This window comes from Apodemus sylvaticus, chromosome 10, assembly GCF_947179515.1.
Source record: "Apodemus sylvaticus chromosome 10, mApoSyl1.1, whole genome shotgun sequence".
In the NCBI taxonomy this organism is placed as follows: domain Eukaryota; kingdom Metazoa; phylum Chordata; class Mammalia; order Rodentia; family Muridae; genus Apodemus; species Apodemus sylvaticus.
Window position 1 is genome coordinate 9,013,570 of NC_067481.1, and position 18,349 is coordinate 9,031,918.

General features: G+C 49.6%; 1 protein-coding gene across 6 annotated transcripts in view; it reads left to right on the top strand.

Annotated features, from left to right (window-relative positions):
* Slc39a11 (solute carrier family 39 member 11) overlaps positions 1–18,349 on the top strand; it is a 438,334-nt gene that overhangs the window by 85,665 nt on the left and 334,320 nt on the right. For 3 of the 6 annotated variants that reach the window (XM_052196137.1, XM_052196138.1, XM_052196142.1), the window contains exons 2-3: positions 7,174–7,292; positions 10,126–10,164. In XM_052196137.1, coding sequence (XP_052052097.1) covers positions 7,185–7,292; positions 10,126–10,164 — 147 coding nt within the window. In that variant the 5' untranslated portion in view covers positions 7,174–7,184. Of the gene's footprint in view, positions 1–3,149; positions 3,256–4,240; positions 4,355–4,677; positions 4,775–7,173; positions 7,293–10,125; positions 10,165–18,349 lie in introns of those variants that run through there. The other 3 variants (XM_052196140.1, XM_052196139.1, XM_052196141.1) reach the window with 3 other exon arrangements.

An 18,349-nucleotide genomic window follows, 5' to 3' on the forward strand; every position in this document is an offset into this window, starting at 1 on the left:
GAGGGAAGACTTCTCGTGCCTATGTAGCTTAACCAGGTACCTGGAGCAGGGTAGGCAAGGTGGGTCCCAAGAAGTAAGTCTGTGACCACAGAGGAAGGTCAGGAAGCAGTATGCTCAAAGTGGGAAAGGAGGGACCCGGCAGGAGACACCCTAGGCAGAGATTTAAAAACGAAACAAAGAGCTGGGCAGTGGTGGCACATGTTTTTAATCCCAGCACTTGGGAGGCAGAGATTTCTGAGTTCAAGGTCAGCCTAGTCTACAGAGTGAGTTATGGCACAGCCAGGGCTACATAGAGAAACCCTGTCTTGGAAAAACAAAACAAAACAAAACAAAACAAAACAAAACAAAACAAAACAAATGAGCAATCAAACAAAAAACCAAAATGGAAACAAAAACAAAGAAATCCTAACAACCAACCAACCAACCAACCAACCAACCAATCAACCAACCAAAAATCTTGGTTAACTTTCCATTCTGAGAAATTTAAATGCATAGGAAAGTAGGAGAATTCAGGGACTCTCTGTGCGTCTTCAACAGGTATGAATCTATGAGTGTGCTCAGTTTTGTTTACTCTCAACTCCATCCACTTCGGCTTTCCATAGAATTCTGTGGACTTTCAAGGCATCAAGCGGTGTAAAGGCTAGCTCAGTGGGAATGCTGTGACCTTTTTTTTTTTTTTTTTTTTTTTTTTTTTTGAGTTGGAACTGAAGGACTTGCTCCCTGGGCCTTATTCTGTAACAAGCTGCTATTTGTTTGCTTTTGAGACAGAGTCTTGTTGTATAGCTCAGGTTTGGTTCTTAACTATACCCCCATTTTTCAGTTCCCCAAGTACTAGGTCACAGGCATGTGGCACCTTGCCTGGGTCACCTCCTGACCTGGCACAGAACCTATAGGGTAACCATTGACATGAGTCGCTGATTCTTGTTGGACTGATGTAGATGGAACTCGGAACTTGGAAGTGATAGAACTGGTATTCTAAAGGACTTCCTAATAGATTTGCTTAGGAGAAAATCACACAACTCCACATCAAATCACACAAGTGATTTGTGTGAATTTAACTGATCACAACCTCCAAAACGCCCCAAAGCTAATAAGCAGCATGCACACAGACCTGTCAGAGAAAAGAGAAGTTTAGGATGCTAGGGTGTAAGTATTTATTGGCCAGGATCACTCAATCATTAGACTTTGATTCCCGTGACAAGGAAGACAACTCTGACTTACAACCAGCCATTAGGGTTTTCCCATACGGAAGACATACCTCTAAAGGTCAGATGGGGCTTGGGGTGGGTGGAAGTGCAGGGTCACAAGCATCACTAAATCCCCGTCTAAGGCCTGGTGGCGGTGGCACACACCTTTAATCCCAGCACTTGGGAGGCAGAGGCAGGCAGATTTATGAGTTTGAGGCCAGCCTGGTCTACAGAGTGAGTTCTAGGACAGCCAGGGCTATACAGAGAAACCCTGTCTTGAAAAAACAAAAACAAACAAACAAACAAACAAAAATCCAGGTCTGCCATGAAATCCTTCGTGCTTCTGTCTAGAAAACTATAATTCTACCAGGTGCACAAGATGACCCCCCGGGTAACAACTATTTGGAAAGAGAACAACACCGGGCACACTCAAAAATCGTTCTGACAATGTGTAATGTCTCTGCTGGGTAAGTCTCCTAGCTGCCTAAGTGGCCAGACTTGCAGTCTGCAGCCTCTGGTCACACTCAAAATCATTCTGACAGTGTGTAATGTCTCTGCTATGTAAGTCTCCTAGCTGCCTAAGTGGCCAGACTTGCAGTCTGCAGTCTCTGTGTAAGTTGTTCAAAGGGTTACCTGGGTCGAGGATCTGCTACTGAAGGGTGGCTGTGAATGTGAACCGTTTAAGCCTATGTACGTGTATATAAGCTAATGACCTGCTGGGAGCTGACTGCGCATTAGCTGAGAGCTGCACCATCACCCTTAGAGAGTTCTCCATCTCTAAGTGTGCAGAGTGGGCCTCACTAGGAAGGCACACCATTCTATAACAGGGTAATGGATGCCTGCTCTTACTGTAGTCTCTGTATACGCCAACTGCAGGCTGTTTTTCTGTCCTGGTTACTCTCTGCTTGGGCAGCCAATGTAACACTCCTTTATCTTTTCATTCCAGAAAACAGTCATGACATTAGCATAAGTGTGTCCCTTATACTGCGCAGGGCATACTTTTTTTTTAAAGTTTTATTTCTTTATTGTATGTAAGTACACTGTAGCTGTCTTCAGACAGCACCAGAAGAGGCATCAGATCCCACTAGATAGTTGTGAGCCACCATGTGGTTGCTGGGATTTGAATTCAGGACCTCCGGAACAGCAGTTAGTGTTCTCAACCGCTAAGCCATCTCTCCAGCCCTAGGGCATACTTATAATAAGAAATTATTTGTTGTTTTACTGACATTCAAATTGAATCAGCTATCTGGCCTTCATTGTACTGCAGCTAAATCTAGTCAAGGTGTTATCCCAGAAGCCCTGGAGTGCAAAGTCCATGACCTGGGGTGATGCTTCTTGTTCCTGGCCCCTCTGCCCCCCACAGGGTTTCTCTGTGTAGCCCTGGTTGTCCTGGAACTCACTCTGTAGATCAGGCTGGCCTCGAATCCAGAGATCAGCCTGCCTCTGCCCCCCAAGGGCTTAGTTAGGGTGATGCTTCTTAGTATGTGGCCTCAGTGGGTCCTCAATATTGACAGGTTCTAATCAAAGTGAAAGATTGAAAGCTCAGGTGGAATCCAGAGCCTTGGCATTCTTCTAATGGAAGCTATTGACCTCGAGAATAAAGCCATTGACCTTCGGAATGTTGCCCATATGGACACTGGCTCTGCAGTTCAGTTAGGACCTGAGCTATATATCATGCTTATGACATATGACAAAAGATGTAGGCAACATTACGTTAGAACTGGTCCAAAGTGCCCCTTCTTTGCGTGTCTGCAGTCTCCCCTAGGCTTCCTGGGGTATGTCCATGCGTTCTGCACTGCCCTGGGCCTTCTTCTCTGCATCTGTGGCTTTGTTGGGAGGGAAGAGCGCTGCTCTTGCCCGCCCGCCTCTGTTTCGGGCGCGCACAGGCGGCTGTGAACCTGAGACTTTATTCTCCAGGCAGGAGTCGCCAGTTGCGGAGGGGCGGGGCCCGGCGCTGGAGAGCCACGTGTGCTGGAGTGAAGCAGGAAGTGACTGCGGGAGTGGAGCCCAGCGAGCGAGTGGCACGGGGGCTGATGGAAGTGGAGAGGGGGCTGGAGAGGGCAACCTAGTGAGTCGCCTTTTCTCTCCTTCAGGCTCGGGGTGCCGGGCAGTCTCAAGAATGTGCAGCGGCTTGGAGCTTGCAAAGGGGGTGCCCTAAGGTGCAGGTCCTGGAAGAGCAGCAGGGGGCTGTGACAGGTGGCAGGGGGAGGGGGAGGTGTTCGTACCCCCTCTGCTCCACCCTAGGATGAGCTGGATATGGTGGTCCGAGGCTCCTGAGTGCCCAGCCAAGGGTCTCTTCATTCATTGTTTCATGGTGGTGTGTAGAGGGTACCAGGGACCTGTGGTATCAATGGCAGCCATTCAGAGGCCCCTCCCACTTCCACCTGTGGCAGGTCGGGGGCTGGGGGCTGGGGGTGGGGAAGGCTGGAGAGCCCGCAGCGTGCCTCCTAGAGAACTTTTTTCAGGTTCATAGTGGCAGTCCAGATCCTGAATCTGTCTCATGGGCGTCTCTGGTAGAGAGTCCGATCTTCGAGTTCTGTGCCAGCTCCCTTAAGCCCAGGCAGTGCCTCGCTGTAACTAAACCAGCATTTTGAAATAGGGAGGCAACATTGAAAAGACAAGGGAAAGAGACAGAAGGGCAGAAGGAAATTTACTGGCCTCATAGAAGCTGGCTGCTTTGTGCTGCTGAGGTGAAAATGCATGCACTATCACCCCGCTGTTGGCTTCTCTCAAGTTATAGGATGGGCGCAGAATGGTCCCCTGTCCTGGTCACTGGTCCAGTTTATGTTGTTAATATCCAGCTCTTGAGAAAGTCTGAAGCAGACTGCTTGGCACGATTCAGAGGTGCTGTGGCTGATGTGTCCTGCCTGCCCCTAAGAGCTTATCAGTCTGTTACATACAGGAAATGACAGATGCCATTCTCCTGTGGAGGACTCACTAAACCATTGGCTGGTCTGTTTGTGTGTGTGTGTGTGTTTAGCTGTGTGTAAGGGCTCCCCCATGGAGTTAAATAAGGCGCAGATTTGGGGGATCCAGCAAGTGTGGGGTGTCACCTGCGTTCTGTGCTTTTAAGTAGCTCTAAGGGCTGCAGAAGGAGCTCATTCAGTAGAGTGCTTGCTTACCAAGTACGAAGTTCTGAGTTTGATCCCCAGTACCACAAAGACCAGGTATTGTAGCACACTGGTAATCCCAGCTTTGGGAGGTGGAAGGCGGGAGGGTCTCGAGTTCAAAGCTACTCTCTACTGCACAGTGAGGTCCACGCTACATTAAAAAAGAAATCTAAGTATCTCTCAGGGGGACCAGACTACTGGCTTTCCACTACTGTTTGAGTAGCCAGAGTTTTTCAACAGTGAATGAAAGAAGATGCATGCTGGGCTCACACTGTGATAACTGTGATAAGTCGTGGATGGACGGGGCTCAGTCTTTCTCTTCATCTCAGGAACCCAGTTATTATACACTGAACTTAGAAGATTATTTTCCTGTCCCATAGGCCACCATGAACACCCACAACTCCCTTCGGTTTGATTTTGCTGGTTGGCAAATGAGGATTGTGTCTTTTTACCAGTAGCTGTGAAAAGGCACTTGAGGTACTTGGGGGCTGGGGGTTAGGCATTTATGCTAGTGAGAATTGAGAGGCTGTTAGCTTGAAATCGGTCTTTGTGAATGTTTAACATTTTACTCACAAGCAACTGGAGATGATCAGTATATTAATGCTACAGGATCTCAGTTTAAAACAAATCCAATAAACACACAACTCTCTCTTTTTTATTTTTGGTTGTTTTGTTTTTTGGGTTTTTTGAGACAGGGTTGCCCTGGCTGTCCTGGAACTCACTCTGTAGACCAGGCTGGCCTCAGACTCAGAAACCCGCCTGCGTCTACCTCCCAAGTGCTGGGATTAAAGGCGTGCAACACCACTGCCCAGTTTTTTGGTTTTTGTTGTCATTTGTTTTGTTTTTCTTTGTTTTTTTTTTTTTCCTCAAAGAATCTTACTATATGGCCCTCTCTGGCTCAAAATTTACTAAGTAGATCAGACTAGCCTCAAACTTGCAGAGATCTGCTGGCATTTGCCTCTTCAAGGACTGGGACTAAAAGGTTTCTGCCACCATACCTGTCACACACCACTCTTTTGAGGTTGACCTGATGCGGGCATGGTGCAAAAGGCTATTTGTTTGCTTGAAAAAATTTTTTAAAAAATTTGTCCAGTCATTGTCGAGTTCCTCTGTCATGTGTGCCCAACCTGCACCAAGTGTAGAGATGAGTACAACCCAACGCAAAATAGTAAGCTTACTTAGACGTTGTGAGATTTGGGAAAGGGTGCATTTTAAAACTACCTTTTGTGTGTGTGTGTGTATGTGTGTGGGGAAGTTGTGTATTCCATGATGCAAATGCAGAGGTCAGAAGAGAGCGTGTTGGTTCTTTCCCTCAGGTGGGTGTCAGAAACCAAGCTCAGGTTGTCAGACTTGGCAGTTTTTCATTGCTTGGTTTTTGCATCTTGATTGTGGGTTGCTGTCTTGTTTTTTTGCGTCTTGATTGTGGTGTTCTCCAGTGTCGAATTGTCAAAAGGTTGCGTATGCTTAGAATCTGAACCCATAAATGGTTTGACCCTAGACCTAGCATGGGGCCCAGCGGGGCTCATCTGAGCCCACAGCCTTTTCTGGGTGTGGACTGGACACAGGGCCTGCCCACGCTCTGCCAGGGCTTTCTCTAAAGCCCACAGAGGGAACCTCGTTAGCCCTTATACACAGGTACATAGCTCCTGCCTGCTCAGCTCTGAGGGAGCTAAGCCAGGTGGGGCCAGGTCCAGTCCTGGGGATGCTGGCAAGCCAGAGGGGAACTGAATGAGGCCTTTGAGTTGAGGTCTACACCTAGCCTGTATGAGTATGCGTGTGCCAGGACACACGGCTGCTTCACAAGTGGACTTCTCTGCTTTGTAACTTTCCATAGGAGAAGCCTGACATTTCCTATCTGGGACAGGATGGACAGGATATGGTCTCAGTCTTGAGCATGGTTAAGTCTGAGGAGGTTCTCTGGGCCCACGCAAGAGAGGGCCCCTTCTTTGCTTAGTGGACTACACTGCCACTTCACCGGCAGCAGCTATGCGCAGAGTCGTTAACGGTTCTATTTTTTTGTGCTCTCTGGCTCTCGTTTCTGGGTAAGCTGGCTCCTTCTCCTTCTGCAGGTCGTTTGCAGCGGATGGCCATGCCCGCTTTCACAAGGCTGTGGGAAAGTGTCTTCACCATTCTCAAGCAGTTACAAATTTAGGTTACAGATGTAGGCAGGCCCCTATAGAAAACAGCAAAGAGGTGTGTGTGTGTGTGTGTGTGTGTGTGTGTGTGTAGTCATGGAAGCTTTTGCCACAGATCTGGCGTGAGGTGGGCCTCAGAGGAAGCTCTTGGGTTTCCAGGGCAGGAGCTGTGGAGGGACGGCATCCCAGAAGGGGTTTATGGGAATGGAACCTCGGGGGTCGGGGGTGGATACAGCTGTCTGGGTTATAAAGATGCCCTAATGAGCTAAGTTGAATTGGCTGTGTAGTGCTCAGACTGCACACTGATGGACTTTGGCTGGAGAGTCCATGGTGGTGGGAAGGTCTGTCGGTGGAATTTATGTTTAGCCAGGAGGCTGGCTTGGGGAGCCAGGAAGGTGTGACTAGGAATCAGATGGAAGTTATTTAGCAGACAGTTTGAGCTAGGGGCCTCTTCTTTAGCAGGGTCTGAGGAGAAATGGTAGGCAGGGACAGAGAGATGCACGAATGAGCAGGCCTCTTGGGAGGGCTTCCCGACCCCTTCCGGTGTCCTCACGTTGCCTTTCAAAGTTACAAGACATTTAATGTCTCTGTGCCGGGACCAGGAGGTTGAGGCCCATTGCATTGGTTTGACTTGAATGTGCAGACCACCTACACTGACAGAAGGCAGCTCAGGCAGCGGCTGCACGTATGTCACAGTTGAGGCCCTTCAGCGTCTGACCCTCTCTGCTCTTCTGTGCACAGCTGGATCCAGCATGCTCCAAGGCTACAGCTCCGTGTCCCAGGCCTTGCTGGGGACCTTCTTCACCTGGGCAATGACAGCAGCCGGAGCAGCCCTGGTGTTCATATTCTCCAGCGGGCAGGTGAGTCGCTTGTCTCTGGAGGTTCGCAGGGACCCTTTTGTGAACTTTGGAACCGGCCCCTTTCCACATAGCTCTGGCAGAGGCCACGCAGACCGGAGATGTTAATGTTTTCCAACTTCCTTGTTTTCTCTCTGTTTCCTTACTAGGCCAGGGAGCAGGCACACAAGCCGGCCATTGTCTTCCTCTCACCTGCCTCGGTCACCCGGATTCAACAGGGCGAGGGGGTGAAGACTAGCTATTGTGCATTAACTTGCTGCCTTGTTTCTGAGCTCCCGTCTGAATTCCTGGTGCAGGGAGCAGAGAGTCCTAAGCAGGACCCAAGCCGATTAGCTTTCGGGTGGAACTGCTCTCCCTGTGGCCATGAGTGGCTTAGGCAGCTGGTTAGGGCACGTGGGAAGGAAGAGGCCTGCTTCTTTACGGCCCCAGCCAGAGCATTACATTCCTCCCCACTGGCTGAAGGTTGGCAGGGTCCCCTTCAATCCCCTGTAGACGGCTGTCTACCCACCTCTGTCTCCACAGGTCCTCCCCCCCAAACAAATACAGATAGGTCCACTTCCTCGTTCTCTCTTCTGATATCATGTGAGCCCACCCTTACCATGAACACATCCTATCTTCTGGATGAATACCGATAGCCCCTTGTCCACAATCATGCTGAGCCTTCTCAGCCCTTCCCCCATGTGTCCTCCATGCATCCTGCAGAGGGCCCTCAGTCTCTCTCAGGCCATGTGTTCTGGCCTCACAGCCTCACTCGATGACGTGTCTCCCCATCTTTTCTTCCTCTGCACCCCACATCCCCGACATCCCTCATCCACCCTCTATACACACTCTGTGTTACTCTACACAAGCCCAGCCTGAACCGACCTCCCGTGCCTGAAATCCCATTCTCCTCCCCCCTGAGCTGCTCCCCATCTCCAGCCCAGAGCCACTCATGGCCGTCTTGAGGAATGTCACCCTCACCTTGCTCAAGGGTGGTGGTAGTTGCTGCAGGAGTGGCCCACGAGACAGCAGCTTAGATCTCTTTCATGAAATTCTTAGGCAAATGGTTGGAACTGGAAAATATCATCTGAAGTGAGGTAACCCATTCACAAAAGAACACACATGGAATGCAATCACTGATGAGTGGATATTAGCCCAGAAGCTCTGAATACCCAAGACACGATACACATATCAAATCATTCCCAAGAAGGAGGAAGGAGAGGGCCCTGGAAAGGCTTGATGCAGCAATGTAGGGGAATACCAGGACAGAGAAGTGGGAGGGGGTTTATTGGGGAATAGGCAGAGGGAAGAGGGCTTATGGGACTTATGGGGAGCGGGAGATCGGGAAAGGGGAAATCATTTGGAATGTAAACAAAGAATATAGAGAATAAATTAAAAAAAAAAAACAACACACTGAGCCCTGGATCTAGAAAGGAAAACTTGTCTAGAAAGTTGATGTCTCGGGCCCCTTATGTTATAGACCAGTTTGGCAGGTCCTGGCTTCAGCTATACTCTCCTGCCTCCCACGCTGCTGCCCTGACCCTAACTGGGGCGGGGGGGGGATGGGGGGGTGGTTAGCGCAAATCTATCATTTGGAGACTTGGATCTCCCAACTACACAACTAGGAATTACAGGGTACTCAAGATTTCAGCGCCTAAGACACCTGGGGAAGTCAAATTCATAGGAAGTAGAATGTTTTTTGACAGTAGATGGGAGGAGGAGGATGATGATGATGATGATGATGAGTGGGTGTGGAGAAGCCTTGCATGGTAGCTCGCTGACCCATGGGAGCTTCTTCTCCTTTCAATGCTGAAGAGCGTTATGTAGTATGTGCAGACCACAAGCGATTATCCACTAGGTATGATGGAAGCGGAAACATCTTTTTACTGGAATCGATGCCACACAGAAAGGTGTACGTTTCATAACTATGCAGTTTGATTATAATTTTACAAAGGCCCATGTTTCTCACGGTCCCTTCAGGCTTCTTCCCAGTCACCACGCCCACTCAGACTTTCGCTCCGTGTGAAACACTCCCACGCTGCCCGTCTCTCCCACAGGGTAGACATTCCCTGTCTGGGTGCTGCTGTTAGGCTCTCTGCTTACGTAGCTGGTACTGCTCTGTGTTGGCTGAGTCAATCCACCCTGCTCAGTTCCCAGTTTACTTACTGCCTCTGCCTGTTGTGTACATACATGCATGCATGCATGTACACAGCGTGTCCTTTGTGTGTGTGATGTGTGGGCATGTTTTCTTTGCCCTGTGGTATTTGGTTGTCCTCCTTGGTATGTCTGTCTTAGCGTGGATGGGACTTTGTGCAGTCTCTAGTTGTGCAATCTCTAGGCTCTTGGGAACAGTGCATGGATTTGGGGATTCCCAGCATGCATCTCTGTCATTTCTCAGCAGTGACATGTATATTGTGGTCACTTGCTGTTGTTAGTCCCTCTGCATGGCTTTCTGCATGACGTGGTTGTACCAGTTTGTGTCCCCACCGGTGTGACTGTTTAGATCGATCCTGTGTTCCTCACTGGTCCTTGGTCATTTCCACATTTTTAGATCAATTGCTTCTGAAGGGCATAGGGGTCCTGGGTAAGAATGAAGGCGTGGGCCTGTGCACTTCAAGACCCCCCTCCCCCTGCCAAGGGTACTTGTGGTTGACACTGGAATGGGTGTCATATTTAACTATGTGTCCATGTCGTCCTCAGCCTCCCCCTGTTCATGGCCCATTCTGTAAGGTCAGGAGGTCACCTCCAGCTTAGGAGCAGGTCAGTGACCTTTGAACCCTTTGGACTTTAAGGCAGTCTCTGTACTGAGGCCCCAGTGGTCCTTGGAAACTGAAACCTCTCCCTTTTTCTTTTGCAGAGGCGGATCTTAGACGGAAGCCTGGGCTTTGCCGCAGGGGTGAGTTCACAGTGGGTGAAATGTGTCGATTCTAATCTTTCCCTCCCTGGGGCTGCTGCCAGCCCTTCTCCACGCTGTCCTGATGGGCCCCTTGTAAGAGCTAACTCCTCCTCTCTCATCGCTGTCTTCACTCCCCAGTTCACGAGGTTCTCTGCACTCTTTCCATGGTGAAGAAGGGAGTGGTTCAAGACTTAGGAAATAAGATGACATCAAGACCGGCCTAGCCTGATAAATGGCACCAATTCAATATCTCCTTCCTCTCTGATCTTTGAAGGGCTTTTTAAAGGATTTATTTGTATCTTTATTATGTGTGTGTGTGTCTCAGGAGTAGTATGTGCATCTGAGTACAGGTGCCCCCTGTAAAGGTCAGTGAAACCAGACCTCACTGGAGCTGAAGTTGCAAGAGATTGCAAGACTCCTGCTATGGGTGCTGGGAATAGAACTTGTCACTTGTAAGAAAAACATGTGCCGTTGCCTGCTTCCCCATCTCTCCAGCCCCAGGACTTTTTATTTTAGGTACTTTTAAGCACACAGAAGAAAAAATAAAACCATCCATAATCCATATCCTCAGTACGCAGTACCCACCTTCAGTCATGATTGACGTTTGGCAAATCTCATTTTATCTGTCTCCCTTCTGCCTTCTTGGGAACTGAGCATGTTTTATAAAAGCAAATCCAAGATCCATGTAATTTCACCTGTAAATTCAATATGTATCTCAAACTGAGTGACTCTGTGAAACTGCAAATCAGTATGGCAGCATCTCATCTGACAGAAGGCAGACAGCAATTCCTCTCTGTGTGCTAATGCCCAAGCCGTGTTCCCATTCCAAGAGGGCCCTGTGAGATTGCTCTGCCAGAGCTGGGATCCAAAGAGAATTTGCCAGCTGTGTTCTCTAAGTCGCTCAAGTCTCCCCCATCCCAACCCCACAAGCTGGTGATTTGTTGGAGAAACTGGGTATTTGTTTCTGGAATGTTCCACATTCTGAGTTTGGTGGATTCTTCTCCTGCTCTATTCTTGATCTCTGCAAATTCAAGAGTTAGTTAGACCTAGAGGCTTAGTTCAGATTTTTATCTTTCTTTAAAAACCATTTGAATGAATCAATGTTTTGTGTTCCTGTGTGAGCCACAGCACACAGGTAGAGGGCAGAGGACAGCTTGCAGGAGTTGGTTCGCCACTCCCTCCATGTGTAACCTGAGGATCAGACTGCTGCTGTTGGGCTTGGAAGCACACCCACCCACCCCACCCTGCCCCTGAGCAATTTTGCAAGCCTAGATTTTATTTTTCAAGCCTAAGTACTTTATGGTGGTGCTGTGTATTCCAACTGGATGACTGTATCAGAAGGCGCCGACCTTGGGGCTTTCTCTTTGAGTAGATCAGAGTGCGGTTCTTACTACTGTCTCCATAGTCCTGAGAGCTGGAAAAACTTGTCTTGGGGTGGGACCTCGCTGATGTCATCTAAGCCATAAGCCTGTCCTTGGAGAACCTGGAGATTCCCAAGCTATAAAGAGGTGCACAAGAGTTGTAGCAAAATCCATTCCTAGGCCCTTCAGCTTGCATATATACTCCTCTCCATAAAACTCGTCTGCCTGAGAATGCTCTGGAAGCAGCTTTCTTTCTAGCCGTCTCTAGACAGGTGCCCTCTGCCTTGCCTTATTCTCGTGTCTTTCGGCAGCAAAAACTCCCAGCAGAAGTTGAGATTTAGGGTCACATAATCCCCTTTGAGGCATGCCCCCAGTGGCCTTGGGACCGTTCATAAAGCCCCATTTTTCAAATGTTCCGTTACCACCCAACGATGCCATCGTGGAGACCCAACATTAAACTTATAGACCCGTGAGGAATACTCCAGAACCGTAGCAACTTGGTAGGACTCTGAGCTTCCTGCCGTGGGATCCCGTTCAGCAAGCTGGTATGTTGTAATGCGCGAAGATTCCGAGAGCCCTTCTCCAGCCATTGTTCCAAGCCACACCTCAGGGACCACAGCACTGTTGCTCAGTGAAGGGTGAGGAGGCCCTTAGGGTTGGCATAATGCCAGCCTCTCACTTTTTCTGTCTTTGGGCTCAGCCTGGCTCTCCTGGCACCCAAGTGCTAGCGATCCCTGGAGGCTCCAGGGTATTGTGGTGGCTTCTCTGTCCAGCCTTCCCCCTGCCCCCTCCGCATGTGGAAGCAGATGGAGGGTGGCCTGTTCAGCAGCCCTAACCCCTGATCCTTTCTGTCAGTGGCAGGATGAGGGGGTGAGACGCGCAGGGAAGAGAGCCACTCAGGAAGAAGATAGGTTATTTTTATTATTATTGTTATTGTTATTATTGTATTTTTTCCTTTTGATTTCATGCTCAGACTTCCAGTGTGACTGTAAACAGTGTGAGGGAGGGAATGACTTATGCTACTTCCTCCTCCTCCACGGTGCTAGGATGCAATGGTGTTTGTCTTGGGGGAAGAGCTCCTGGCTTTCTCTTGCCCTAAAAAGTGCCCAGGGAGGAGTGTGGCCCCTAATTGATTGGTCACGAGACCTTCCTCTGGAGCCTCCCGAATAGTCACCGCCCTTCTGCCTTAACCCACTGCTCCCCATCTCGCTTGTACTGGTACCTAGTTAGTGTGATTGGGTGACTTACCACAGGCCTGCATTCATGCCCAGCTCCCCTTGATTTCCCTTGCCCTGCTTTGTGGGCCTGGCCCCACTGTGCGATTGGCTGGAGTGTCCTTGGGACCCTGGTCCTTATTCATGAAGTGGGCTCCCCTTGGGATGCAGTCCTTGTTGATGAGGAACGCTCCCACTGTCCCTGTAAGGAGATGGTGAAATTGATGTGAACCCGGGAGAAGTCTGAAAAGGTCCAGAGATGGGTGTGGCTTGGTTGAAGAGCACATGTATGTAGCATGCACAAGGCCCCAGGTTCAATCCCCACCATCACCAAATGAAACCAACACCTAGAGATTCGGGTACACAGTCCTGTGTATGTTGAATCACCCCACCTCTGTAGGTTCTCAGTTGGAACTGGTAGCTACTGGCTCAGGCCGGTGCTCACAGGATGTTCTTTTACACAACTAGGCCGTGTTGCACCTGTCTGTCCAGCCAGTCCCTCCTCTCTCCAGCCATCCAGCGGAAACCTGTTACACGTTACTCACCATGTCAAGTGAAGAGCAGCAGGGGGACAAGAAAACACTTCTGCCTGTCAGGAACTTGCGATCCACGGGGGTTGGGGGTGGGTGGTGTGCCTACCAGTCTGGTGGGCTAACTCCATCTGCTTCCTGATCTTGTGAATATAGACAAAGCACTGGGGCAAGCCACGCCCACGTGTCCCAGTGCCTGTGGCTGTCTTTGCATCACAGCAACTGCACTGAGCTGCAGTTGAGCCCAGTGGCTCACAAAGCTAGAGCTATCTGTTCTTTGGACTTCAAGAAAAGTGTGCTGGGTACTCTGAGGCCTGGTGGCCGTGTGAATAGCCAAAAAGGAAAAGACCACAGCTCTGATCCATTGGGCACAGCTGTGGGTTCTAGAATGCTCTCTGGAATGTCTCACGCTCCTGAGCAGGAAACGCCTGTGTTTGTGTGGACCTTGCAGAAGAGGCGTGGTCCTTTTTCCTTTGTTTGTAGTGTAGTGTGGTGACTTACGTGGACTCTTACGCCGTTTTCAAGTCACCTAGGACACAGAGGACCTAGAGAGATGGTCCAGTTAAGAATGTATGCTGCTCTACTGGGGCTGCGGCAGGGACTGTGGGGGCTTCAGAGGGGGCCGGGGTGGTAGGGAAAGAGATGGTTTTGGCCTTGGCAAGATGGACTCCAGGGGTGAGCATAGACAGGATCGCCTGGAGAGGCCATATTATCCTGGCTCTCGAAGGTTTAGAATTCTTCTATACCCAGTGTTACCCTTGTTATTTTATAAACTTAAAATTCAGGATCACTTTTAAAAAAAAGCGTGCCACTCTGTCAAAATACCTGAGTTTCCTGAGTTCCAACACCCGCATTGGGCAGCTCACAACTGACTGTAACTCCAGCTCCAGGGGCGGGGGTGGGGGGGGGGAGTCTGACTCCTCTGGACTCCATGGGCACCTGTAAAACTCTTGATTTCATCTGCACAGAGACTCATACGTCCACAGAATTAAAATGTAATAATAAATCTCAAAAAGGATGTCTCCAGAGATGGTCAGGGCAAAGGTGTCATAATGGTAAACGTTGATTGTGAACTGGATGGGATTTCACCGTTCTGCAAACCAGGGTCCTGGACTGACTACAGGGAGAAGGTGAGCTGGGCACCAGCCCCCCTCTCTTCTGCTTCCTGCCTATGAAAGCAGGGAACTAGCTGCCTCTTGTTCTTGTTGTCACGATGCCCCTGCCACGCCCCCCCCCCCCCATGGCGGACTGTATCCCCTCAGACCATAAGCCAGAATAAGCCTCATGTTGCTTTTTATTTGGGTATTTTGTCATGGCACTGAGAGGAGTAACTAGTTCCAGTGTGCAATGGGAGACTGTGAAAGCAAGCCACGGATTTCAGCACAAACGCAGCTCAGTTTTACAGCTGTCTTTAGTAGCCCTGGCCTAGCAGAGTGAAGCTGGTTGCTCTGGAGTCTTTGTTAAGCAGCCCTCTGGCTTTGGGAGTGTTGTCTTCACTCTGATGTCGTGGTCCACACCCTGGCCACATGTTGCGATCACCTGGAAAGCTTATATTAAGGCCTTTTTTTTTTTTTTTTTTTGGTTTTTCGAGACAGGGTTTCTCTGTGTAGCCCTGGCTGTCCTGGAATTCACTCTGTAGACCAGGCTGGCCTCGAACTCAGAAATCTACCTGCTTCTGCCTCCCAAGTGTTGGGCACATCCCGTACTAACTGCATCAGCTTATCAGGCTGTTGGGAGCCCGGTGAGAGTGTGCACCCCAGTGTCAAGGGTTCCAGTCTCCTGGAAACTACATTCCAATGAACGATGAGCTGGTGCTTGGAGGCGTCAGGTTCCCTTCAAAGTCGCCAGTCACCGTGAGGCTAAAGATTGAACTGAATCAATACTTAGCATTAGGGTCATGCCACATTTCCAGATGTGGAGGACAGGCGTCCGAACTGTGGCTGAGAGAAGCTGGGAAGAAGCTGTTTCTCCACTGAAGACCTTAGCATCCTTCATGGACTTGCTAGGCGATTGGCTCCCAACCCCTAGCCTGGTGAAGCAGGGAGCGGCCATACTCCTGGCCCATTTCCAGTTGATCAGGAGATACTGGCCAGCCACCAGTCAGGAAAGACTGCTTTGCTTATTTGACTCTTGCAAAAAAGGAAAGAACAGGAGACAGGAGTTTGGAAAACTCAAGCTTGGGTTGACATCCCCACCTGATGGCTGAGCGCTCATTGGATTACATATCTTGTGTGAAATATCACAGGACTGGCGGGGACTCGTGGGAGTCATCTCTGGCTGGCATCAGGCAGGGCAAGGCTTAACTGAATCCAGACAGATGGTGGGAGCAGAGATTGTTCCCCAAGACTTTTGTGAACTAGGATTTCATTTTTTAGGAACCCGATTGAGTGTTTAGCTGGCTCAGTATAAGCTTATCTGATCTCATACCTTCTTCTGCACTGAATAGTCAGTGTTAGCTGGCATTGTCTCTCGTAGGCATTTTCATGCCAATCCTGTTCAGAAGCATGATGTTAAATGCCAGTTCTCTTGAAAGATGTTCTTATGTGACTGCACAGGATCCAAGTCCTGTCCTTTAGACTCTGCATATCAGGGCCAAATCTCTACACATCCTTAAGACAAGTGCTTTGAGGAAGGGCTGCTGCTGCTCCACACAGCATCTCTTTTTAGCATTCAGTTGCGCACAAGAGGGAGACGAGCCAGTAATCTGTGCCTTGTAAGAGGCCGGGAGACAGTCATTTACCAGGCAGTCAAACGTGTTCAGTTTGCCAAATAGCCATTGGTTTTGTTCCTGGGCATGCAGAAGCAAGCTGAAACTAAGTTGTCTTTAAAGCAATCAGCCCCTCACCGAGTGAGTATCCACTGTGTGCGGGTCATTATGGGAGAGTAAGCAAAGAAGGGACACATGGTAGCTAGAGTAAGCAAAGAAGGGATACATTGTAGCTAGCCCGGCAAGGGCCTTAGGGCCTGTCCGGACAGAAATCGCTTTCACCTGTGGTGAAACGGGATAGATTAGTATGTGGTAGCTAATGAGATGATGTACTTGAAAGGTACTGGGGCCCAGGGACAGGAGGTTCTCTCCAGCTGGGGAACTAGAGAGGGCTTTGTGAGGAGATAGGCTAGGTTTTGACCGGGTTGATGCAGGGGGATGACAAGGAGATACTGTTGGTATTCTGTCTAATCTCCACCCCACATTTACCTGGCCATAGCCAGGTATGCCCCGCCCCATAGACCTGGCCAACTATAAAAGGGGCTACTTACCCTCTTCTCTCTCTCTCTCCTCTCTCTCTCTCCCCGCTCTCTCTCATCCCACTCTCACCTCTCTGCCCCTTGGGCTCTTCTTCCCTCTCCCTCTCTCCATGTGGTCATGGCTGGCCTCCACTTCTCTGCCCTCTACTCTCTCTCTCTCTCTCTCTCTCTCTCGCTCTCTCGCTCTCTTTGCCTCTCTAACTCCCATTCTCTGCCCTGAATAAACTCTATTCTATACCATGCCTGTGTGCGTGTGGTCCCTCAGGGGGAAGAGGTGCCTGGGCATGGGCCCGCCTAGGCACCCCCTTCCCCTACACCGCCGTGCCACATTCCCTAAATCCCTCTCTCTCTTTTTATGCCCTCTTCATTGGTGCCGAAACCTGGGAACAGACCCTTCAGATACATTATAGGCAAGGACAGCACAGAAGCGCCGTGAGTGGAAAATCCAGTGGCGAGAGGACCGGGAGATGGATCAGTTGGACACGGCTCGCTGTGCAAGAAGTTTGATCCCCAGCCCTCATGCAAACCACTTGGGTGTAGCAAGCATGCTTGTAATCCCTGTGCTGGGGGGTGGAGCTTCAGATCTGAGTGAGAGTCAAACAGGCCAAGCACACCTGCTGTTCTTTCAGAGAACAGGAGTCCAGCTCCCGGCACCCACGTTGGTGACCCAGAGCGACCAAGTTCAAGTGTGACTCCAGCTCTAGGGGATCTGGTGCTCTCTTCTGTCCTTCATGGCCACTGCGCTCATCTATGTGCACATATACATACACAGATGCACAAACATACACATAAAGAATACAATAAACCTAAAAAAATTCCCATAATTTCCTCCTGAGGAAAAAAATCAAGAGTGACATTTGATCTTCACATACATGTGCATACATGTGCATGTATGTCCATATATATATATGTATATATATGTGTATGTATGTATATGTGTATATATATATATATATATATATATATATATAGAGAGAGAGAGAGAGAGAGAGAGAGAAAGAGAGAGAGAGAGAAAGAATATAAAGGTTGGTAATGGGTTTGTCCAGGACATGTCTGTGGAATAGCTGGCTGGGTCCCAGATACATACAACTTGAGGCATTGTGGAAAAGCATTGGCTCTTTCTTGAGATAGATGGGAGAGTCCCTAGAGACTTGGGGGATGTGCAGAAGAGCAGGGCTGTGTTTTGGGGAGCATGCAAGGGAAGTGCAAAGCCAAGGAGAGCGTTACAAAAAAGATAAAAACTAGAGTTTGAATAGCCAGAGGCAGAGGAGACAGGAGTGAGATCTAAGGGTGGTCCTGGGTCCTGCCGTTAGGCTCTGGGGGCTGATTGGCAGGTGTCTGAAGGTGACGGGGGTCAATGAGGTCATGTGTCTGGTGCCACCTTTTCCGGGGCTGGCATTTCCATCTGGCTCGTGGGACGAGGGGGATCCTACCAGAATGGGGAAGGGCTCTTTTAGGCTCACAAGGGGGCTTTTTTTCTTGGCCCTTTTCCTTTGAGTTTGTATTTTGGAATCTGCATGTGTTGGGGTGGTCTCCATGGCAACCAGACACCTACAGCTTGCAGTATTGCTAGTGATGTTCCCCTCCCCCTCCCACTGTCTGTTAGGATTAGATTTGACCTAGGACTGAGTCTCAAAAAAGCAGCCTGAACAAGAATGCTTCCTCTTCTCTCTGGAGACTGATGGGAAAAGTGGGTTCACAAGTCAGCTGGAGTCAGGTCTAATCCTTCACCGCTTTGCCCCGACTTGTACTTTCTGCTCCAACGTGGCTGCATGAGCTCTGGTCATCACATTTGTCTTCCGGGCAATGGGGGTGGGGAAGGGGGCCTTCCCTA